This window comes from Saccopteryx leptura, chromosome 6 (assembly GCF_036850995.1).
Source record: "Saccopteryx leptura isolate mSacLep1 chromosome 6, mSacLep1_pri_phased_curated, whole genome shotgun sequence".
Taxonomy (NCBI): Eukaryota; Metazoa; Chordata; class Mammalia; order Chiroptera; family Emballonuridae; genus Saccopteryx; species Saccopteryx leptura.
Genome location: NC_089508.1, coordinates 92,647,409 through 92,665,228, shown reverse-complemented (window position 1 = coordinate 92,665,228; position 17,820 = coordinate 92,647,409). Strand labels below are relative to the sequence as shown.

The 17,820-nt window shown below is 42.1% G+C and overlaps 1 protein-coding gene across 1 annotated transcript in view; it reads right to left on the bottom strand.

Annotated features, from left to right (window-relative positions):
- The window catches only part of RNF212B (ring finger protein 212B), a 45,934-nt gene that overhangs the window by 18,830 nt on the left and 9,284 nt on the right, over positions 1-17,820 (bottom strand). The window contains exons 2-4 of the mRNA XM_066342179.1: positions 16,861-16,961; positions 12,555-12,607; positions 11,794-11,868 (exon numbers count right to left, since the gene is read on the bottom strand). Of these exons, the coding sequence (XP_066198276.1) occupies positions 11,794-11,868; positions 12,555-12,607; positions 16,861-16,961 (229 nt within the window). The remainder of the gene's footprint in view (positions 1-11,793; positions 11,869-12,554; positions 12,608-16,860; positions 16,962-17,820) is intronic.

Here is a 17,820-nt window from a genome sequence, read left to right as displayed (position 1 = left end):
TTTGGCATTCTGATGAGCATATCATGGGATTACTGAATCAAACCAAAAGTTAATATTTAGAAAGGGTTTTAGCTTTGTCAGGCTCTACTTTTGAATACACAGCAGTATTTGTCTCATCTGCTTCCTCCCTACTCAGACTATACCTTTTGTCTAAGGTCCTTCCCTAGATCTTGGTATCCGTCATAAACCTTTGTTCTTACCTAATTCGCAAGTTACTTTTGCCACCTTACTACAGAATTGTACTTTAAGAGTTTATATAGTCTCAAGCCTCTTTCCTTTCTACTCAAAGCAAACTAAATTAGTTCTATATAGGAATGAATTAATTGAAGTCTACCTTATTATTATTATTTTTAGATAATCTCAATAAAAGTAAAATATGTTCATTCTAGAAAATTTGAACAGTGCAGGAGCATAAAAAAATTCACTCAGAATTCTGGGAGTTACTAAAATGGTGGTGGTGGGGGGCATTGGGGAACAATAGCTGGTACAGATAGATATAATATATAGCCAAGAGATAGTATTCCAAACTCCCAACCTACTCTCAGGATCAGTTTACAATGATATTAAGTATTAGGCTAGGACCAAGGAAACCCAAATTCTGCCCTAGACCAGTTCTCCCTTTAGACCACCAAGGATCATACACACATCGAAAACAGATTCCCCTGTGAAACCCCAGGGAGCCAGAATAGAGCACTGGAGGGCCTTTTGCCTAACCCTAAGCAGGCTTACTTTGCGTACTTATCTCAAACCCAAATCTCAGTTCTGAAAGTTCCAAGAAAAAGAAAGACTAACCCAAAAAACAACCACCAACAAGAAGTGTTAAAGGAGAGGAACAAGTGGTTTTTCCTGATGCTAGAGTACAAATGTTTAGCCTATTTCAAATATGTGCACAAAAGATTCTAAAACCTAACTCAGTAATGAGTATTTAAAAAAATTTCAGCCTGGCCTGTGGTGGCGCAGTGGATATACCATCGGCCTGAAACACTGAGGTTGCTAGTTCAAAACCGTGGGCTTGCTGGGTCAAGACACATACAGGCAAGCCATGAACAACTAAAGTAAAGCAACTATACTTCTCGACCCACCCCCCCATAAATTCAACAAATAAAATCTTAAAAATAAATGAATATTTAAAAAGTTTTTCAGTTGTTAGCAAACATTATTTTAACTCATTCAGATCCTTTAGTCTCTTAAAAACGTTGACTTTTTTTTCCCTAAAGAATTTTGCTCTCTTGCTTTTTTTTTAAAACTTGGGATTATTTTGTTAATATAATAACACAGTGCAGATGATAAAAGTAGTTCTGTTGATAACATTAAATACTGTCTGGCTATCTCTACATGTTAACTATTTTTTATTGTATTAGAGTAATGTATGAAATCATCTACTTCTAGACCCACATTCCTCTTCTGTATTCCACACTAGAACTAAGTAAGGGTATTCCGGTCTTCATGCTCTAGATTCCTACTCATTCTAGAATTGGTAACATGGAACAAATTTTCATTTTATTTACTGAAGAACATATTTTAAAACTTCAGTTCTGAATTAGGTCTAGTTAATGGCAAGAGGCTGGAGAAATCACTGAAAGATACTGAGAGAAGCACCGTAATGGAAGCAAAGGGGGAGCTCAGTAGTTTATTATTTTAAGACATAAGATATTTTGGTCCAATGTAGGGCTGTGAATTTTAATGCCTTATTATTTTTTAAAGATTTTATTTATTCACTTTAGAGAAGAGAGAGAGAGAGAGAGAGAGAGAGAGAGAAGGGGGGAGCAGGAAGCATCAACTCCCATATGTGCCTTGACCAGGCAAGCCCAGGTTTTGAACTGGTGACCTCAGTGTTCCAGGTTGACGCTTTATCCACTGCGCCACCACAGGCCAGGCTTACTGCCTTATTTTTAAAGGGGGATTTTGTTTGTTTATAAAAGTAATATATATTTAGGAAATAAATATTAGCTTTACTGACTATATTTTTTGTACTAAAGAATGGCTTTCCCAATTCTTTTTAAATGTCAGAACTTTTTTAGTTGAAGATTATATTCCTATGCAATCTCAGTGTTTTGAACACTTATTAAGGAATTGCTAAGTTTTAGAAATTTACTTTTGCCTGACTAGGCGGTGGTGCAATGGATAAAGCAACAACCTAGGATGCTGAGGATCCAGGTTCAAAACCCCAAGGTTGCTGGCTCGAGCATGGGCTCATCCAGCTTGAGCATGGGATCACAGACATGACCCCATGGTCTCTGGCTTGAGCAAGGGGTCACTGGCTCAGCTGGAGCCCCCTGGTCAAGGCACATATGAGAAAGCAATCAACAAGTTGATGACTCTCATCTCTCTCCCTTCCTGTCTGTCTCTCTCGATTAAAAAAAAAAAAAAGATTGATACTGTCCCTATCTTTATGGAAAGATGCATCCAAGCAAACAGAAAATTATAATACAATACAGCAATAGTATTTTACTCTGTGTACTTATCCATATATATGTTTGGGGACAAAAATATTCCAGATGGAATAGCATATACAAATAGTTTTCTCTGTTGCCCAGAAACAACAGAGAAAACTATTTATATAAATTATTAAGACAGATTCAGTCTCTGTATTACAGCTGGGGTGGGGAGGGGAGGATAAGAGATGAGAATCAAGAGATAAGCAGGGACCAAAGCACATCTGGCCTTATGGGCTATGTTAAGAGGTTGAATTTTACCCTCAGAGCAATGGTAGTATTAAATGGTTTTAATGGAAAAATAACATGATAATACTTCTATTTAGAATCACTTTCTGGCTTTAAATGGAAAACTGATAGGAAAAAGGAAAGACTGGAGGTCAAAGGTCTGTTATGAAGCCACTGCAGTAATCTAGATGGGGAACTATGATGGACTAGACTAGAAGGTTGGAGATGAAGTAGAGATTCAAGTATTTTAGAGAGACAGAACTAACATGATTTAATTATGGACTGGATATGCAAAAAGAAGAAATCAGGAATGACTACATTTTCGGTTTGGTCATTATATGGATGGTGGTTATCATTCAGTATGATAAAAGTAGAAAGAGTAGCCTGTTTTTCTATGCACATGTAGGGGATGGGCATGTTGTAGGGTTGTTAAGAATAATGAGTTCAGTTTGGGACATGTTGAATTAGCAAAGATATCAAGTCACTAAATGGATATATGTCTCAGAAGTGAGTGAGAGCGCGAGCTATCTCTCATTCATTAAATAAAGTTCTACTGAGTGCCTCCTATGTAGCAAAACAAATCATTGCAGGGGATACAACAATGAACAAAACAAAGTCCCTGCCTCTATGGAGCATATAATAAAGAATACCAAAAAAATTATATTATCCAAATGTTATTGAAAGAGGAGAAACCAGAAAAATGCAGGAGAGTGGGGCCTGCAATGTCTGTGATCTTATGCTCGAGCCAGTGACCTCAGCATTTCAGATTGAGGGAGGAAAGGCTGAGAAAGTTTGAAAAGTAACAAACCACAGCTGTGGTCCTTGTTATCAGTTCCATGGAATAAATTTGCAGCACCAGCAAGAAGAATGGATTATGTGAATAGTCAAGGACAGACGGTCAAAACCTCCTCTCTTACCCTCTCCCCTCCTGGAGACACAAAAGTCATGTAGGGTGGCAGACAAAGAAGTCAAAGAAATCAGGCATCTGTCACGTGAAAACTAAAGCTGTAAAGGTATATTAGACTCAGAAAAACTAACTTTGGGGAGCTCATGCTTTTAGTGCTACTAATTGCATGTGTTCTGCTGGCTACTAATAAATCCTTCTTCCTCCATCAAGTTGTCTGGGTGTCTATTATCCTCCATTTGCGGCTAATTCCTGCTACATTATTAAGGAAACAAAAAGATTGCTATTGCAGAGAGTAAAGGAGGAGACCTAATTTAGATACAGTGATCAGCAAAGGCTCCTCTGAGGTGACATTTAAGGTACAATTTTTACTGGAGTTTATAAATTTGGAAGTATCCACATGTTGATGATAACTTAAGCATGGCAGTAGATCTGAGAAATATAACTACTTAAGAGATAGAGGAAAAGGAACACAAAAAGAAAACAAAAGTCAGTGATAGTAGCCAAAGAAAGAATATTTTAAGGAGTTGAGAACGGGCCTCAAATGTTGCTGAGAGGCCCTGGCCGGTTGGCTCAGCAGTAGAGCGTCGGCCTGGCGTGCGGGGGACCCGGGGTTCAATTCCCGGCCAGGGCACATAGGAGAAACGCCCATTTGCTTCTCCACCCCCACCCCTCTCCTTCCTCTCTGTCTCTCTCTTCCCCTCCCGCAGCCGAGGCTCCATTGGAGCAAAGATGGCCCGGGCGCTGGGGATGGCTCCTTGGCCTCTGCCCCAGGCGCTAGAGTGGCTCTGGTCGCGGCAGAGCAACGCCCCGGAGGGGCAGAGCTTCGCCCCTAGTGGGCGTGCCGGGTGGATCCTGGTCGGGCGCATGCGGGAGTCTGTCTGACTGTCTCTCCCCGTTTCCAGCTTCAGAAAAAAAAAAAAAAAAAATGTTGCTGAGAAGTCAAAAGCAGTAAGAACAACTACAAAAAAGATTCCATTGGAATTGATAAGAAGGAGGGGTTGTTTATGTCTTGCAAGAACAATTTCAATAAGATAATCTGAAGTCAGACTGCAGAGGATTGAGGAGAGGTTTGGGAAGTGAAATAGACTGGGTATAAACACATACCTATCACTGCACTCCAATGCAGTCTCTTTCTCAAGACTCTACTCAACATGCTCTTGTGAGGGCCACCACCATTTCTCAGGTTGCCAAATCTAGTCAATGTTTCTTTGTCCTCATCTTCATCTCTCAATTGTATTTGACCCAGCTGGTTATTTCTTCCTTCTCAAAACACTTCCCTTCCTTAGTTTCTGTGACACCATACTCTCCTTGTTTTCACTTCTCTTTTTTTAAATATATATATATTTTTTTTATTAAATTTAATGCAGTGACATTGATAAATCAGGGTACATATGTTGAGAGAAAACATCTCCAGATTATTTTGACATTTGATTGTGCTGTATACCCCTCCTCCAAAGTCAAATTGTCTTCTGTCACCTTCTATCTGGTTTTCTTTGTGCCCCTCCCCTCCCCCACCCCCTCTCTCCTTCCTCACCCCATCTCTCCTCCTCCCACCCCCCACCCCTGTTGCCATCACATTCTTGTTCATGTCTCTGAGTCTCATTTTTATGTCCCATCTATGTACGGATTCATATAGTTCTTAGTTTTTTCTGATTTACTTATTTCACTCCGTATAATGTTATCAAGGTCCATCCATGTTATTGTAAATGATCCGATGTCATCATTTCTTATGGCTGAGTAGTATTCCATAGTATATATGTACCAAAGCTTTTTAATCCACTCGTCCTCTGATGGACACTTGGGCTGTTTCCGGATCTTCACTATTGTGAACAATGCTGCCACAAACATGGGGGTGCATTTCTCCTTTTGGAGCCGTTCTATGGTGTTCTTGGGGTATATTCCTAAAAGTGGGATAGCTGGGTCAAAAGGCAGTTCGATTTTCAGTTTTTTGAGGAATCTCCATACTGTTCCACAGTGGCTGCACCAGTCTGCATTCCCACCAGCAGTGCAGGAGGGTTCCCTTTTCTCCACATCCTCGCCAGCACTTATTCTGTGTTGTTTTGTTGATGAGCGCCATTCTGGCTGGTGTGAAGTGATATCTCATTGTGGTTTTAATTTGCATTTCTCTAATGATTAGTGATGTTGAGCATTTTTTCATATGCCTATTGGCCATCTGTATGTCCTCTTTGGAGAAGTGTCTATTCATTTCTTTTTCCCATTTTTTGATTGGATTGTTTGTCTTCCTGGTGTTGAGATTTAAAAGTTCTTTATAAATTTTGGTTATTAACCCCTTATCAGACGTATTGTCAAATATGTTCTCCCATTGTATAGTCTGTCTTTTTATTCTGTTCTTATTGTCTTTAGCTGTGCAGAAGCTTTTTAGTTTGATATAGTCCCATTCACCTCTCTTTTTTTTATGTGTGTGTGTGTGTGTGTGTGTGTGTGTGAGAGAGAGAGAGAGAGAGAGAGAGAGAGACAGATAGGAAGGGAGAAAAATGTGAAGCATCAATTCTTCATTGGGGCACCTTAGTTGTTCATTGATTGCTTTCTCATATGTGCCTTGAATGGTAAATTTATCTGCCTTTGTGACTTCTCCTTCTAGCTTTCTTCCCCCCCTTTTTATTTTGAAATTTAATTTAATGGGGTGGTCTTGATCAATAAGAGTACATAGCCTTCAGCATCTCTATAGCATTTGAACTGCTGATTGTATTGTGTGCCCATTACCCAAAGTCAAATAATTTTCTTTCACCATATATTTGTCTGTCTTTACTTCCATTCCCACCCCCTCCTCCACATAACCATTTCACATTTATCTATGTCCATGAGTCTCAGTTTTATATCCCACCTATGTGCGCTATATATTTGTCCCTCTTTGCTCCCCTCCTTCCTACCTATCTCTGGTAATCCTCTTGGCTTTCTAACAAACATCTACAACTTAATATGTCCAAAATGGTATTTTCCCCTCAAAATAGTCTTCTTAGTCTTGGTAAAGGGTAAAATCATCCCAATTAGCTGTTCAAGAAAAACCCAGATGTCTTGTTTGATTCTTCCTTTTTTTTTCATCTTCCACATCCAAATCAACAGCAGTTCTACTAGTTCTTCCTAGAAAGGATATCTCTTATTAACTACTCCTCTCCATTTCTATTGTCACGAGTTTGGCCCAAGTCGTCTTGGTTAGATTTCTCCCATAGCCTCATAACTGGTCTTCCTACTTCTACTCTTAACTTCTCTAAGGTCCATTTTTCATTCAGCAGCCAGATTCTCTTTGAAAATTATATATTAGATAATGCCATTTCCTTGCTTAAAAACCCTACAATGGTGTCCCACTGCACTTAAAGGAAAATCTAAATTTCTTACCATGGCCTACAAGTTCCAATATTATCAAGCCTCTCTCTCTGACCTTACCTTGAATTATTCCTCTTTCCCACTTTTCCAGCCTTATATGTGCAGTCATTTGCTTAACAAACATTTTTTTTTAGTAAGAGAGGTGGGGGCAAGAAGAGATGAGAAACATCAGCTTGTAGTTGCATCACCCCAGTTGTTCACTGGTTGCTTCTCATTCGTGCCCTGACCAAGGGGCTCAGGCCAAGCCAGTGACCCCTTGCTCAAGCCTGAGATCTTTGGACTCAAGCCAGCGACCTTGGACTACAAGCCAGTGACCTTTGGGCTTAAGCCAGGGACCATCAGATCATGTCAGTGATCATGCACTCAAGCTGGATGAGCCCACGCTCAAGCTGGCAGCCTTGGGGTTTCAAACCTGGGACCTCAGTGTCCCGAGTGGATGCTCTATCCACTGCGCCACCACCAGTCAAGCTACAAATATTTCTTATGTACCTAATTTTTTCCAGGTACCTAATTAGGCATTGGGCAATACAAATATGATACCTGCCTTTCAAAAGCTTCAGTTCAGTGAGAGAAGCAGACATATGAAGAAATAAAACACCTTTTGCAGAGTTAAGAGCAAGGTGGGATAGGCGTGCAAAGGACAGAGCATAAATTCGCCTACAGGAATCAGAGAAGGCTTTACCAAAGAAGAAAAAATAATTGGCATGCATTTGAAAGATGGCTAGTTGTGGCTAACAGTGTACATAGTCTATGACCTTGGAATAGAAGAAAGCTAACAGGTCCATACAGGGCTCTCCAATCCCCAAATATAGTTAGATAGTTTTATCTAGAGGTGACTAAAGAATTGGAAATGTGCAGCTTTTTTTTTTAAATTCAGTGGGGGGAGGAGAGGCAGAAAGACAGACTCCCGCATGTGCCCAAACCGGGATCCACCTGGCAAGCTCACTAGGGTGTGATGCTCCATTGCTCAGCAACTGAGCTCTTCTTAGCACCTGAGGCAGAGGCCATGGAGCCATCCTCAGTGCTCAGGACCAACTCTCTCCAATCGAGTCATGGCTGCAGGGGGGTTTCTCCTGTATACCCTGACCGGGAATAAAACTCAGGACGTCCACATGGTGGGCCCACGCTCTACCACTGAGCCAACTGGTCAGGGCCTGGAAGTGTGCAGCTTGAGCAACGACTGGTTGTAGATTAGGATAGCAGAAAAATGCCTTCAACAAGTCATTACAGAGATTGGGGGTGATTAAAACACAAATGGATATTTAGATCAACATTCATTCATTCAACAATTTTTTTTTTTTTTTGTATTTTTCCGAAGCTGGAAACAGGGAGAAACAGTCAGACAGACTCCCGCATGCGCCCGACTGGGATCCACCCGGCATGCCCACCAGGGGCGATGCTCTGCCCACCAGGGGGCGATGCTCTGCCCCTCCGGGGCGTCGCTCTGCCGCGACCAGAGCCACTCCAGCACCTGGGGCAGAGGCCAAGGAGCCATCCCCAGCGCCCGGGCCATCTTTGCTCCAATGGAGCCTTGGCTGCGGGAGGGGAAGAGAGAGACAGAGAGGAAGGGGGGGGGGGGGTGGAGAAGCAAATGGGCACTTCTCCTATGTGCCCTGGCCGGGAATCAAACCCGGGTCCCCCGCACGCCAGGCCGACGTTCTACCGCTGAGCCAACTGGCCAGGGCTCAACAATTTTTTGAGTGTCCATTACATATTAAGAACTATCCAAAGAGCTGGTTGTATAACAATAAACAAAACCAACCAAATCTCTGCCTTCATGGAGCTTACTACATTTCAGTGCTGGATTCAGACAATAAACAAATATGTAATGTTAAAGATAAGGGCTATGATAAAAAAATAAAGCAGGTTAAGAAGTAGAGCGTGTTGGGGCTATTATTTGAGATATGAGAGTCAGTAAAGGTTTGACCAAAAAAGGAAAATTGGAGCAGAAGCCTGAATGAGGCAATCTAGATATTACCTGGACCAGTTATTCAACTTCACAGATTAGGAAAACACATTTTCAGACATTGCTGACTTTACCAAACTAGCCCTTTACTAAAGTGATGATTAACTGACCCTTTCCGTTGATTTTATCTTGATTATTTGACCATGTGTAATTGGTCCCATGATTAGGTAGGTAGGTAGGTTAAGATTCAGACTACATATAATTTCTCCATTAATCATTAACTAATCCTGGGCTTAGTTATTAACCAAAGGTTTGCTCTTTCTCTTGTTCATGTGACCTTGTTTACATTTCTCCTTCAGCCTCAGCTTAATTTTATCTCCCCATACTGTTAAATAGTATCTAAAATATGATATTTCACCCAAGCAGTTAAAAGCAGGATGCAGCCAAAAGCTCAATTCCCTCTCTTTTATGTGGAGAGTTAGGAATGAATAGTGAAAGCAAAGAAAAATGAAATCTATCTGCAGCCAGAAAATGACTAAGGCTACTTACTCTTCACGTTCAGGAAAAGGATACTTTCCTAAGAATGTGAAGTAAAAGAAGTACAGTGATAAAAGAAATCTCAAGAAACATGCCAAAATAGGAATCCTGTGAGACTATGAAGTAATCTCAGTGGAGAACTGAGAGTGGAAGAGAAAAACCAAAGCCTTTATAATTTGGGAACTGTCAAACATCTTGCCTTCTCTTATGTATATTCCACACTCCTATTGCTCCTGACCAAGTCAAATGGTATACCAACATATAATGCATCAGGAAAAGAAAAATATTTTTCTAAAATGCAGGCAACCAATTATGAACACTAAATAAATAATTAAATATATATGCATTACTAAGAAAATTTATTGAAAAGAAAGGGAAACAAGAAGTCCTTCCTTGAACTTAGGTCTACAGGAAAAAGGTTTTGAAACCACCACTAAATCCATTGTCTGCCAAGTCAGGCCTATATATTTAAGTGAATTTTTAAAAGATTAATCTCCCAGGCAGTGGCACAGTGGATATACTATCAGCCTAGGACACAGAGGACCCAGGTTCGAAACCACAAGGTAGCCGACTTAAGTGTGGGCTCTTCTGGCTTGAACATGGCTCACTAGCTTGAGTTCAGGATTGCTGACTTGAGTGTGGGATCATAGACATGACCTCGTGTTGCTGGCTTGAGCCCAAAAGTTGCTGGCTTGAACCTGACCAGGTGGTGGCGCAGTGGATAGGGCGTCGGACTAGGATGCTGAAGACCCAGGTTCGAGACCCCAAGGTCGCCAGCTTGAGTGCGGGCTCATCAGGTTTGAGCAAAAGCTCACCAGCTTGGACCCAAGGTCGCTAGCTCGAGCAAGAGGTTACCAGCTTGAGTGCAGGCTCATCTGGTTTGAGCAAAAGCTCACCAGCTTGGACCCAAGGTCGCTGGCTCAAGCAAGGGGTTACCTGGTCTGCTGAAGGCCCGCGGTCAAGGCACATATGAGAAAGCAATCAATGAACAACTAAGGTGTTGCATGGCGCAACGAAAAACTAATGATTGATGCTTCTCATCTCTCCATTCCTATCTGTCTGTCTATGTGTATCCCTCTCTCTGACTGTCAAAAAAAAAAAAGTTGCTGGCTTGAGCCCAAAGTCGTTGGCTTGAGTAAAAGGGTCACTGGCTTAGCCAGAGCCCCCCAGTCAAGGCACATATGAGAAAGCAATCAATGAACAACTAAGGTGCTGCAACCATGAGTCCATGCTTCTCATCTCTTTCCCTATCTGTGTCCATTTGTCCCTCTCTCTCTTTCTCTTGCTAAAAAAAAAAAAAACAAAAAACTAATCTGCACAAAACGATGATAAAGCTCTCTACAATCTTCTTTATTGTTTTTCTTTTCTTTTTAAAAATTTTTTGAAATTGATTTTAGAGAAAGGGAGGGAGAAGGACAGAGGGAGAGAAAGAGAGACAGGAACATTGATCTGTTCCTGTATGTGCCCTGACCAGGGATTGAACTGGCAACCTCTGTGCTTTGGGGCAATGCTCTAACCAACAGACAATGCTCTAGTCAGAGCTCCTTCTTTATTCGTAAAAATTACTTAAGCCTGGCCAGGCGGTGGCAGAGTGGATAGAGCATCAGACCAGGATGCAGAGGACCCAGGTTTGAAACCCCAAGGTCTCCGCCTTGAGAGCAAGCTCACCAGCTTGAGCACAGGGATCATAGACATGGCCCCAAGGTCACTAATTGGGCCCAAAGGTTGCTGGTTTGAAGCCCAAGGTTGCTGGCTTGAGCCCAAGGTCACTGGCTTGAGCAAGGGATCACTTATTCTGCTGTAGCCTCCCTGTCAAGGCACATAGAAGCAAGCAATCAATGAACTAAGATGCTGCAACAAAGAATTTTTAAAATTATTTTTATTTATTTATTCATTTTAGAGAAGAGATAAAGAGAGAGAGAGAGAGAGAGAAAGAGAGAGAAGAGGGGAGGAGCAGGAAGCATCAACTCCCATATGTGCCTTGACCGGGCAAGCTCAGGGTTTTGAACCGGCGACCTAAGTGTTCCAGGTCAACACTTGATCCACTGGGCCACCACAGGTCAGGCTCTGCAACAAAGAATTTTGATGCTTCTCATTTCTTTCCCTTCCTGTCTGTCTGTCCCTATCTTTCCTCCTCTCTGTTTCTCTCTGTCTCTGTCATAAAAATAAATAAATAAAAATTTAAAAATTACTTAATAGAACTAGGAAGTACAAGGCTAGATATCAGTCACATAGTGGTTTTTATAACCTTTCACTGATTCTGGGTCAGTAAAATATTAACTGTTGAGCTTTATACAATAAGTGAAGAAAGCAAACAGAGCAGCCAATTTCTCTCCATTGTGTACAAACACAGCCTAAAAGAAACTTTGATAAAGAAATAAGATTCAATTAGAATTTGCCTGAAGAATCGGTTTTTTCACTTTTGTTACTCATACCTGAGAGATGTGACTAAAATGCTGCAAAGCTGTCTCCACAGGGTTTTTGAAGTACATCTTCTCCTGAGGTTTCAGCTATAAAGAGAGTAATACAAACACTGAACAGATCCACAATGGAATGAAATAAAATACTGGTAAACACGGCAAAGGACATACCACCCTTCCTAAAGCACTGGTAAATTTCCCTGTACTAAGTGAGAGGGCAATCACCACTGCTCTAGGAGATATAGACTGTACTATGTCCTAATTACCGTTGCCCCATGCTTTTGTATCAGCAGCCACAAATAATTCTCCTGTTGTTTACCCTATTTGTTTTATAATTGCTATCAGCCAGTTTGCCTGCCTGCCTTTCCTTCCTTCCTTCCTTCCATCTTTCTTTCCTTCCATCCTTCCTTCCTTCCTTCCTTCCTTCCTTCCATCTTTCTTTTCTTCCATCTTTCTTTCCTTCCATCTTTCCTTCCTCCCTTCCTCCCTCCCTCCCTTCCTTCCTTCTTTCCTTCCTTCCTTTCTTCCTTTCCTCCCTCCCTCCCTCCCTTCCCTCCCTCCCTCCCTTCCTTTCCTTCCTCCCTCCTTCCCTTATTTCATTCCTTCTTTTCTTTCCTTCCTTCCTTCCTTTCCTTCCTCCCTCCCTCCCTGCCTCCCTTCCTTCCATTCATCCTTCTAATCTCAGTGCTTAGTCATTCATCAACTATACTCTTTGTATACTTCCTACAGGGCAGAAATGGGATAAAATGGTTTATGGGAGGGGAAGAAAAACTTACATTATCAGAAAGAACCAGATGCTTGCAGGCAGCTCCACAAACAGAACATTTTTCTAGAGGGGAGAGGGGAAAAAGTGTTGGGTTTTCATGGACAGAAAGTAAGATTTTTCCTAAAGTACAATAGTAACAGTCTAGTAGGCTAGCAAGAGAAGAAAAAAATTTAGAATACCATTTGCTATAAAAGGATATCAACTTGAATTCTGTTCTCTAAATCAGTATTTCCAAACTTGTATGTTGATGACAAGTAAGACTTTCACACTGTACCTCAACCCATTTTCCTCTTTAACAATTCCCAATTTTCTTATGTGGGTGAGGGATATCCTAACAGGCCAGAAGCAGTACTGGAGTACAATGACCAAAGTACTGGGAAGAGTACATGAGTACTCAATGATCTCAATAATAAAGTTACTCTTTATTGTCCCACCTACCCGACAGTAGGCACACATTAGATACTGTTAAGAAATTCTTGCCCTGGCCGGTTGGCTCAGCGGTAGAGCGTCGGCCTAGCATGCGGAGGACCCGGGTTCGATTCCCGGCCAGGGCACACAGGAGAAGCGCCTATTTGCTTCTCCACCCCTCCGCCGCGCTTTCCTCTCTGTCTCTCTTCCCCTCCCGCAGCCGAGGCTCCATTGGAGCAAAGATGGCACGGGCGCTGGGGATGGCTCTGTGGCCTCTGCCTCAGGCGCTAGAGTGGCTCTGGTCGCAATATGGCGACACCCAGGATGGGCAGAGCATCGCCCCCTGGTGGGCAGAGCATCGCCCCCTGGTGGGCGTGCCGGGTGGATCCCGGTCGGGCGCATGCGGGAGTCTGTCTGACTGTCTCTCCCCGTTTCCAGCTTCAGAAAAAAGAAAAAAGAAAAAAAAAAAGAAATTCTTCAATCAATCCTGCCCTGTTTTCACTTTGCTAATATTCCTGAATCTTGTTTTGAAGCTCTCCTACTCTTAATCTCAAATTAACTCATTCTGAAAGTTGAGAAAAATAAAATTCCTAATCTTCTCTTGTAAGTTGAAAATTTAGTAGTAGTGCCTGTTATTAAGATAAATGTCATGTCAGTAGAAAACATCACATGGCAAATATTTCACTGAGACAAACCGCTCCAAAGTGATCTGCTATTACCATAGTCAACAGCTTTGTTACATTAGCAGATGATTTAAAAGGGTCATGAGATTGATATGGAGCAGTGATTTTCAACCTTTTTCATCTCATGGCACATTAAAAACTAAAATTCTGTGGCACAATATGCTTTTTGCCAATCTGACAAATAATATATAGGTTTAATTTTGATTCATTCACACCAGATGGCTATTGTGTTGACTGTTGTCATTTTTTTTTTTTTTTTTTTTTTTTTGTATTTTTCTGAAGCTGGAAACAGGGAGAGACAGTCAGACAGACTCCCGCATGCGCCCGACCGGGATCCACCCGGCACGCCCACCAGGGGCGAAGCTCTGCCCATCAGGGGGCGATGCTCTGCCCCTCCGGGGCATCACTCTGCCGCGACCAGAGCCACTCTAGTGCCTGGGGCAGAGGCCAAGGAGCCATCCCCAGCGCCCGTGCCATCTTTGCTCCAATGGAGCCTTGGCTGCGGGAGGGGAAGAGAGAGACAGAGAGGAAGGAGGGGGTGTGTGTGGAGAAGCAAATGGGCGCTTCTCCTGTGTGCCCTGGCCGGGAATCAAACCCGGGTCCCCCCGCACGCCAGGTTGACGCTCTACCGCTGAGCCAACCGGCCAGGGCCTGTTGTCATTTTTTTTATTTGACTATCCAAGGGAAAAAAGATCAGTGCCACTGACTAGTCAGGTATTTCAGGTTTTAAAAATTCTTGTGGCACATCAGTGTGCTGTGGAACACTGGCTAAAAATCACTGATATAGAGAGAGAAAAAAGATTCTCCAGAGGCTACCTATTCTGACTCTTCTTTCCTTGGGGATTAAAGGTTTTTCCAAGCCTTCCCTTCATATTATTGTTAGAGTGAGGTAGCAATTGCAAATCATTCTTCTATTTAAGAAAAACACAAAACAAACAAATTTCCACAGCTCTCCATCCCACAGGATAAAGTTCAGGTTCTTTAGCCTGAAATACAGAACCGTCCATTATCTAGTCACTGCCTATTCATCTAGCCTCAGGTATCACCAATCCCACCTTATTTTTTATGGTCTACAAATCTCAACCATGTGTAGTCTCTTGCACTATGGTTTTATGATGTAGAATGCTTTTATACATGTTCTCTCAAACTGGAATGCTTTTCCCTGCCTATCCACTTGGCAAACTCCAGTTTATTATTCAAAACTCTATTGAGGCAACAACTCTTTTATAAAATCTTTACTGTTCAAAGTACCCTATCCTGAGTCCTTCTTCTGGGCTACTTCCATACCTTGTAAGCATTTAGCATTTAAAAAAACTACATTAAATTTGAGATTCATTTCTAAAACTTAGTATCTGTAAGAACTTGGTCAAATAACTTATCCTACCTGAACCAGTTCCTCATTTGTAAAGTGGGTCTATTAACAATTACTTCCGCCTGACCAGGCGATGGCGCAGTGGATAGAGTGTCGGACTGGGATGCAGAAGACCCAGGTTCAAGACCCCGAAGTCACCAGTTTGAGCACGGGCTTATCTGGTTTGAGCAAAAGCTCACCAGCTTGGACCCAAGGTCGCTGGCTCCAGCAAGGGGTTACTCAGTCTGCTGAAGGCCCACAGTCAAGGCACATATGAGAAAGCAATCAATGAACAACTAAGGTGGGGTCCCCAAACTACAGGCCGCATGCAGCCCCCTGAGGCCATTTATCCAGCCCCCGCCGCACTTCCGGAAGGGGCACCTCTTTCATTGGTGGTCAGTGAGAGGAGCATAGCTCCCATTGAAATACTGGTCAGTGTGTTGATTTAAATTTACTTGTTCTTTATTTTAAATATTGTATTTGTTCCCATTTTGTTTTTTTACTTTAAAATAAGATATGTGCAGTGTGCATAGGGATTTGTTCAGTTTTTTTTATAGTCCGGCCCTCCAAAGGTCTGAGGGACAGTGAACTGGCCCCCTGTGTAAAAAGTTTGGGGACCCCTGAACTAAGGTGTCGAAACGAAAAACTGATGATTGATGCTTCTCATCTCTCTCCGTTCCTGTCTATCTGTCCCTATCTATCCCTCTCTCTGATTCTCTCTCTGTCCCTGTAAAAAAAAAACAAAAGAACACAAAAACAAACAAAAAAACCCAATTACTTCCTGGGATTGTGGTGAGAATACATAAAATTGGTACATGTGAAAAGGCTTTTTATTTATTTATTTATTTAAGTGTGAGGAAGGGAGATAGACAGACTCCCACATGCTCCCTGACCTGGATCCACCCAGGAACCCCTATCTTGGGCCAATGTTCAGACCAGAGCACTGGCTGCAAGAGGGGAAGAGAGAAAGAGAAGGGGGGGAGATGGTTGCTTCTCATGTGTGCCCTGACCGGGGATTGAACCTGGGACATTCACATGCTGGACCAAGGCTCTATCCACTGCACAAACCAGCCAGGGCATGAAAATACTTTTTTTCTTTTTGACCAAGACAGAGAGAGAGTAAGAAAAAGGGACAAATAGGGACAGAGAGGCAGGAAAGGAGCAAAATGAAAAGCATCAATTCTTTGTTGCAGCATCTTAGTTGTTCATTGATTGCTTTTTCAAATGTGCCTTGACCAGAGGGCTACAGCAGAGCGAGTGACCCCTTGCTCAGCCAGTGAACTTGGGCTTCAAGCCAGCAACCTTTGGGCTCAAGCCACTGACCATGGAGTCATGTCTATGATCCCACACTCAAGCCAGTGACCTCAGGGTCTCGAACCTGGGTCCTCTGCATCCCAGTCCATTGCTCTATCCACTGCACCACAGCCTGGTCAGGCTAAAAATACTTTTTAAATAGCAAAAGTATCACCACTACCACCATCACCATCACCATTATCATCATTTCTAATCAAATTGATTCCACAATCTAGACCACTTCCAATTAGAAATGGCTCTTGTTATCAACTAAACTGTCCCCTATTCTTTCTTGTTGTTTTTTATCTTTTCTCTAATTAGTCTGTTAATCTTGTGGCTTTCTCATTTGCACAGGCTTTAAAACACTTTGAAGTCTTTTGGTGGTCAAGTAATGGGTATTCCATTCGCTAAATCATTCTTAATTTAGATTCCTCAAATTTCCACAATCAACAGTTTCCCACTGTAACTGCACCACCTTTCGCCTACTAAGCGATTTTTATCCCAAGTTACAAAGAAATGGCTAATCATTATTTCCAGGTTAAAACATTTTTGCCTGAATCTGTAACAGTTAAGTTACTCACCCGGAGTCACACACTTCTTACAGAAAATATGGCCACAGTTGGTGACAAAAAAGTGGGCCCCATCTTTTCGGAAACACCGGTTGCAGTGAAACCAATCCATTCTGGAGCAGATAAAAAAAAAGAGAGAGAGGATAAGAATAACCTCTGACATAATAGAATTATAGCTTTTCCAAAAGCTATAATTTAACAATGTTTGCTTATGTCCTATCTTATTGGTATGTGGGCATATTACTGTGGGTATTCCAACTGGTTGTATGGAAGTTACATATAGCTCTGAAGTAAAAAAAGCAGACTGCAGACTATGTTTCACCTTTTTAAAAAAATATTCATATTTAGAAAAGTAACAGAACAAAAATTTTTTTTGAATGGTGTGATTATGAGTGTGTGTATTTCTGTGTGTTACCTTTATATTTTTTTGTTTGTTTCCCAAGTTTTCTGGATTAATTCATAATTAATTTGTTTAAATGTTTATTTTATTGATTTTAGAGAAGGGAAGAGAGAGAGCAGGAAGAGGCAGGAATATTTGTTCCTGTATGTGCCCTGACCGGGACGGAACCCACAACTTCTGTGCTTCCAGATGATGCTCTAACCAACGAAGCTATCTGGCCAGGGCCATAATTGATTTTTTTTTTTTTTTTACAGAGACAGAGAGGAACAGATAGGGCCAGACAGACAGGAAGGGAGAGAGATGAGAAGCATCAGCTCTTCATTGCAGCACCCCAGTTGTTCATTGATCGCCTTCCCATATGTGCCTTGAGTGGGGGGCTACAGCAGACTGAGGGACCCCTTGCTCAAGCCAGCAACCTTGGGCCCAAGCTGGTGAGCCTTGCTCAAACCAGATGAGCCCGCACTCAAGCCGGTGACCTCGGGGTTTTGAACCTGGATTTTCCGTGTCCCAGTCTTACGCTCTATCCATTGCACCACTGCCTGATCAGGCCCATTATTAATATTTTAATAAAA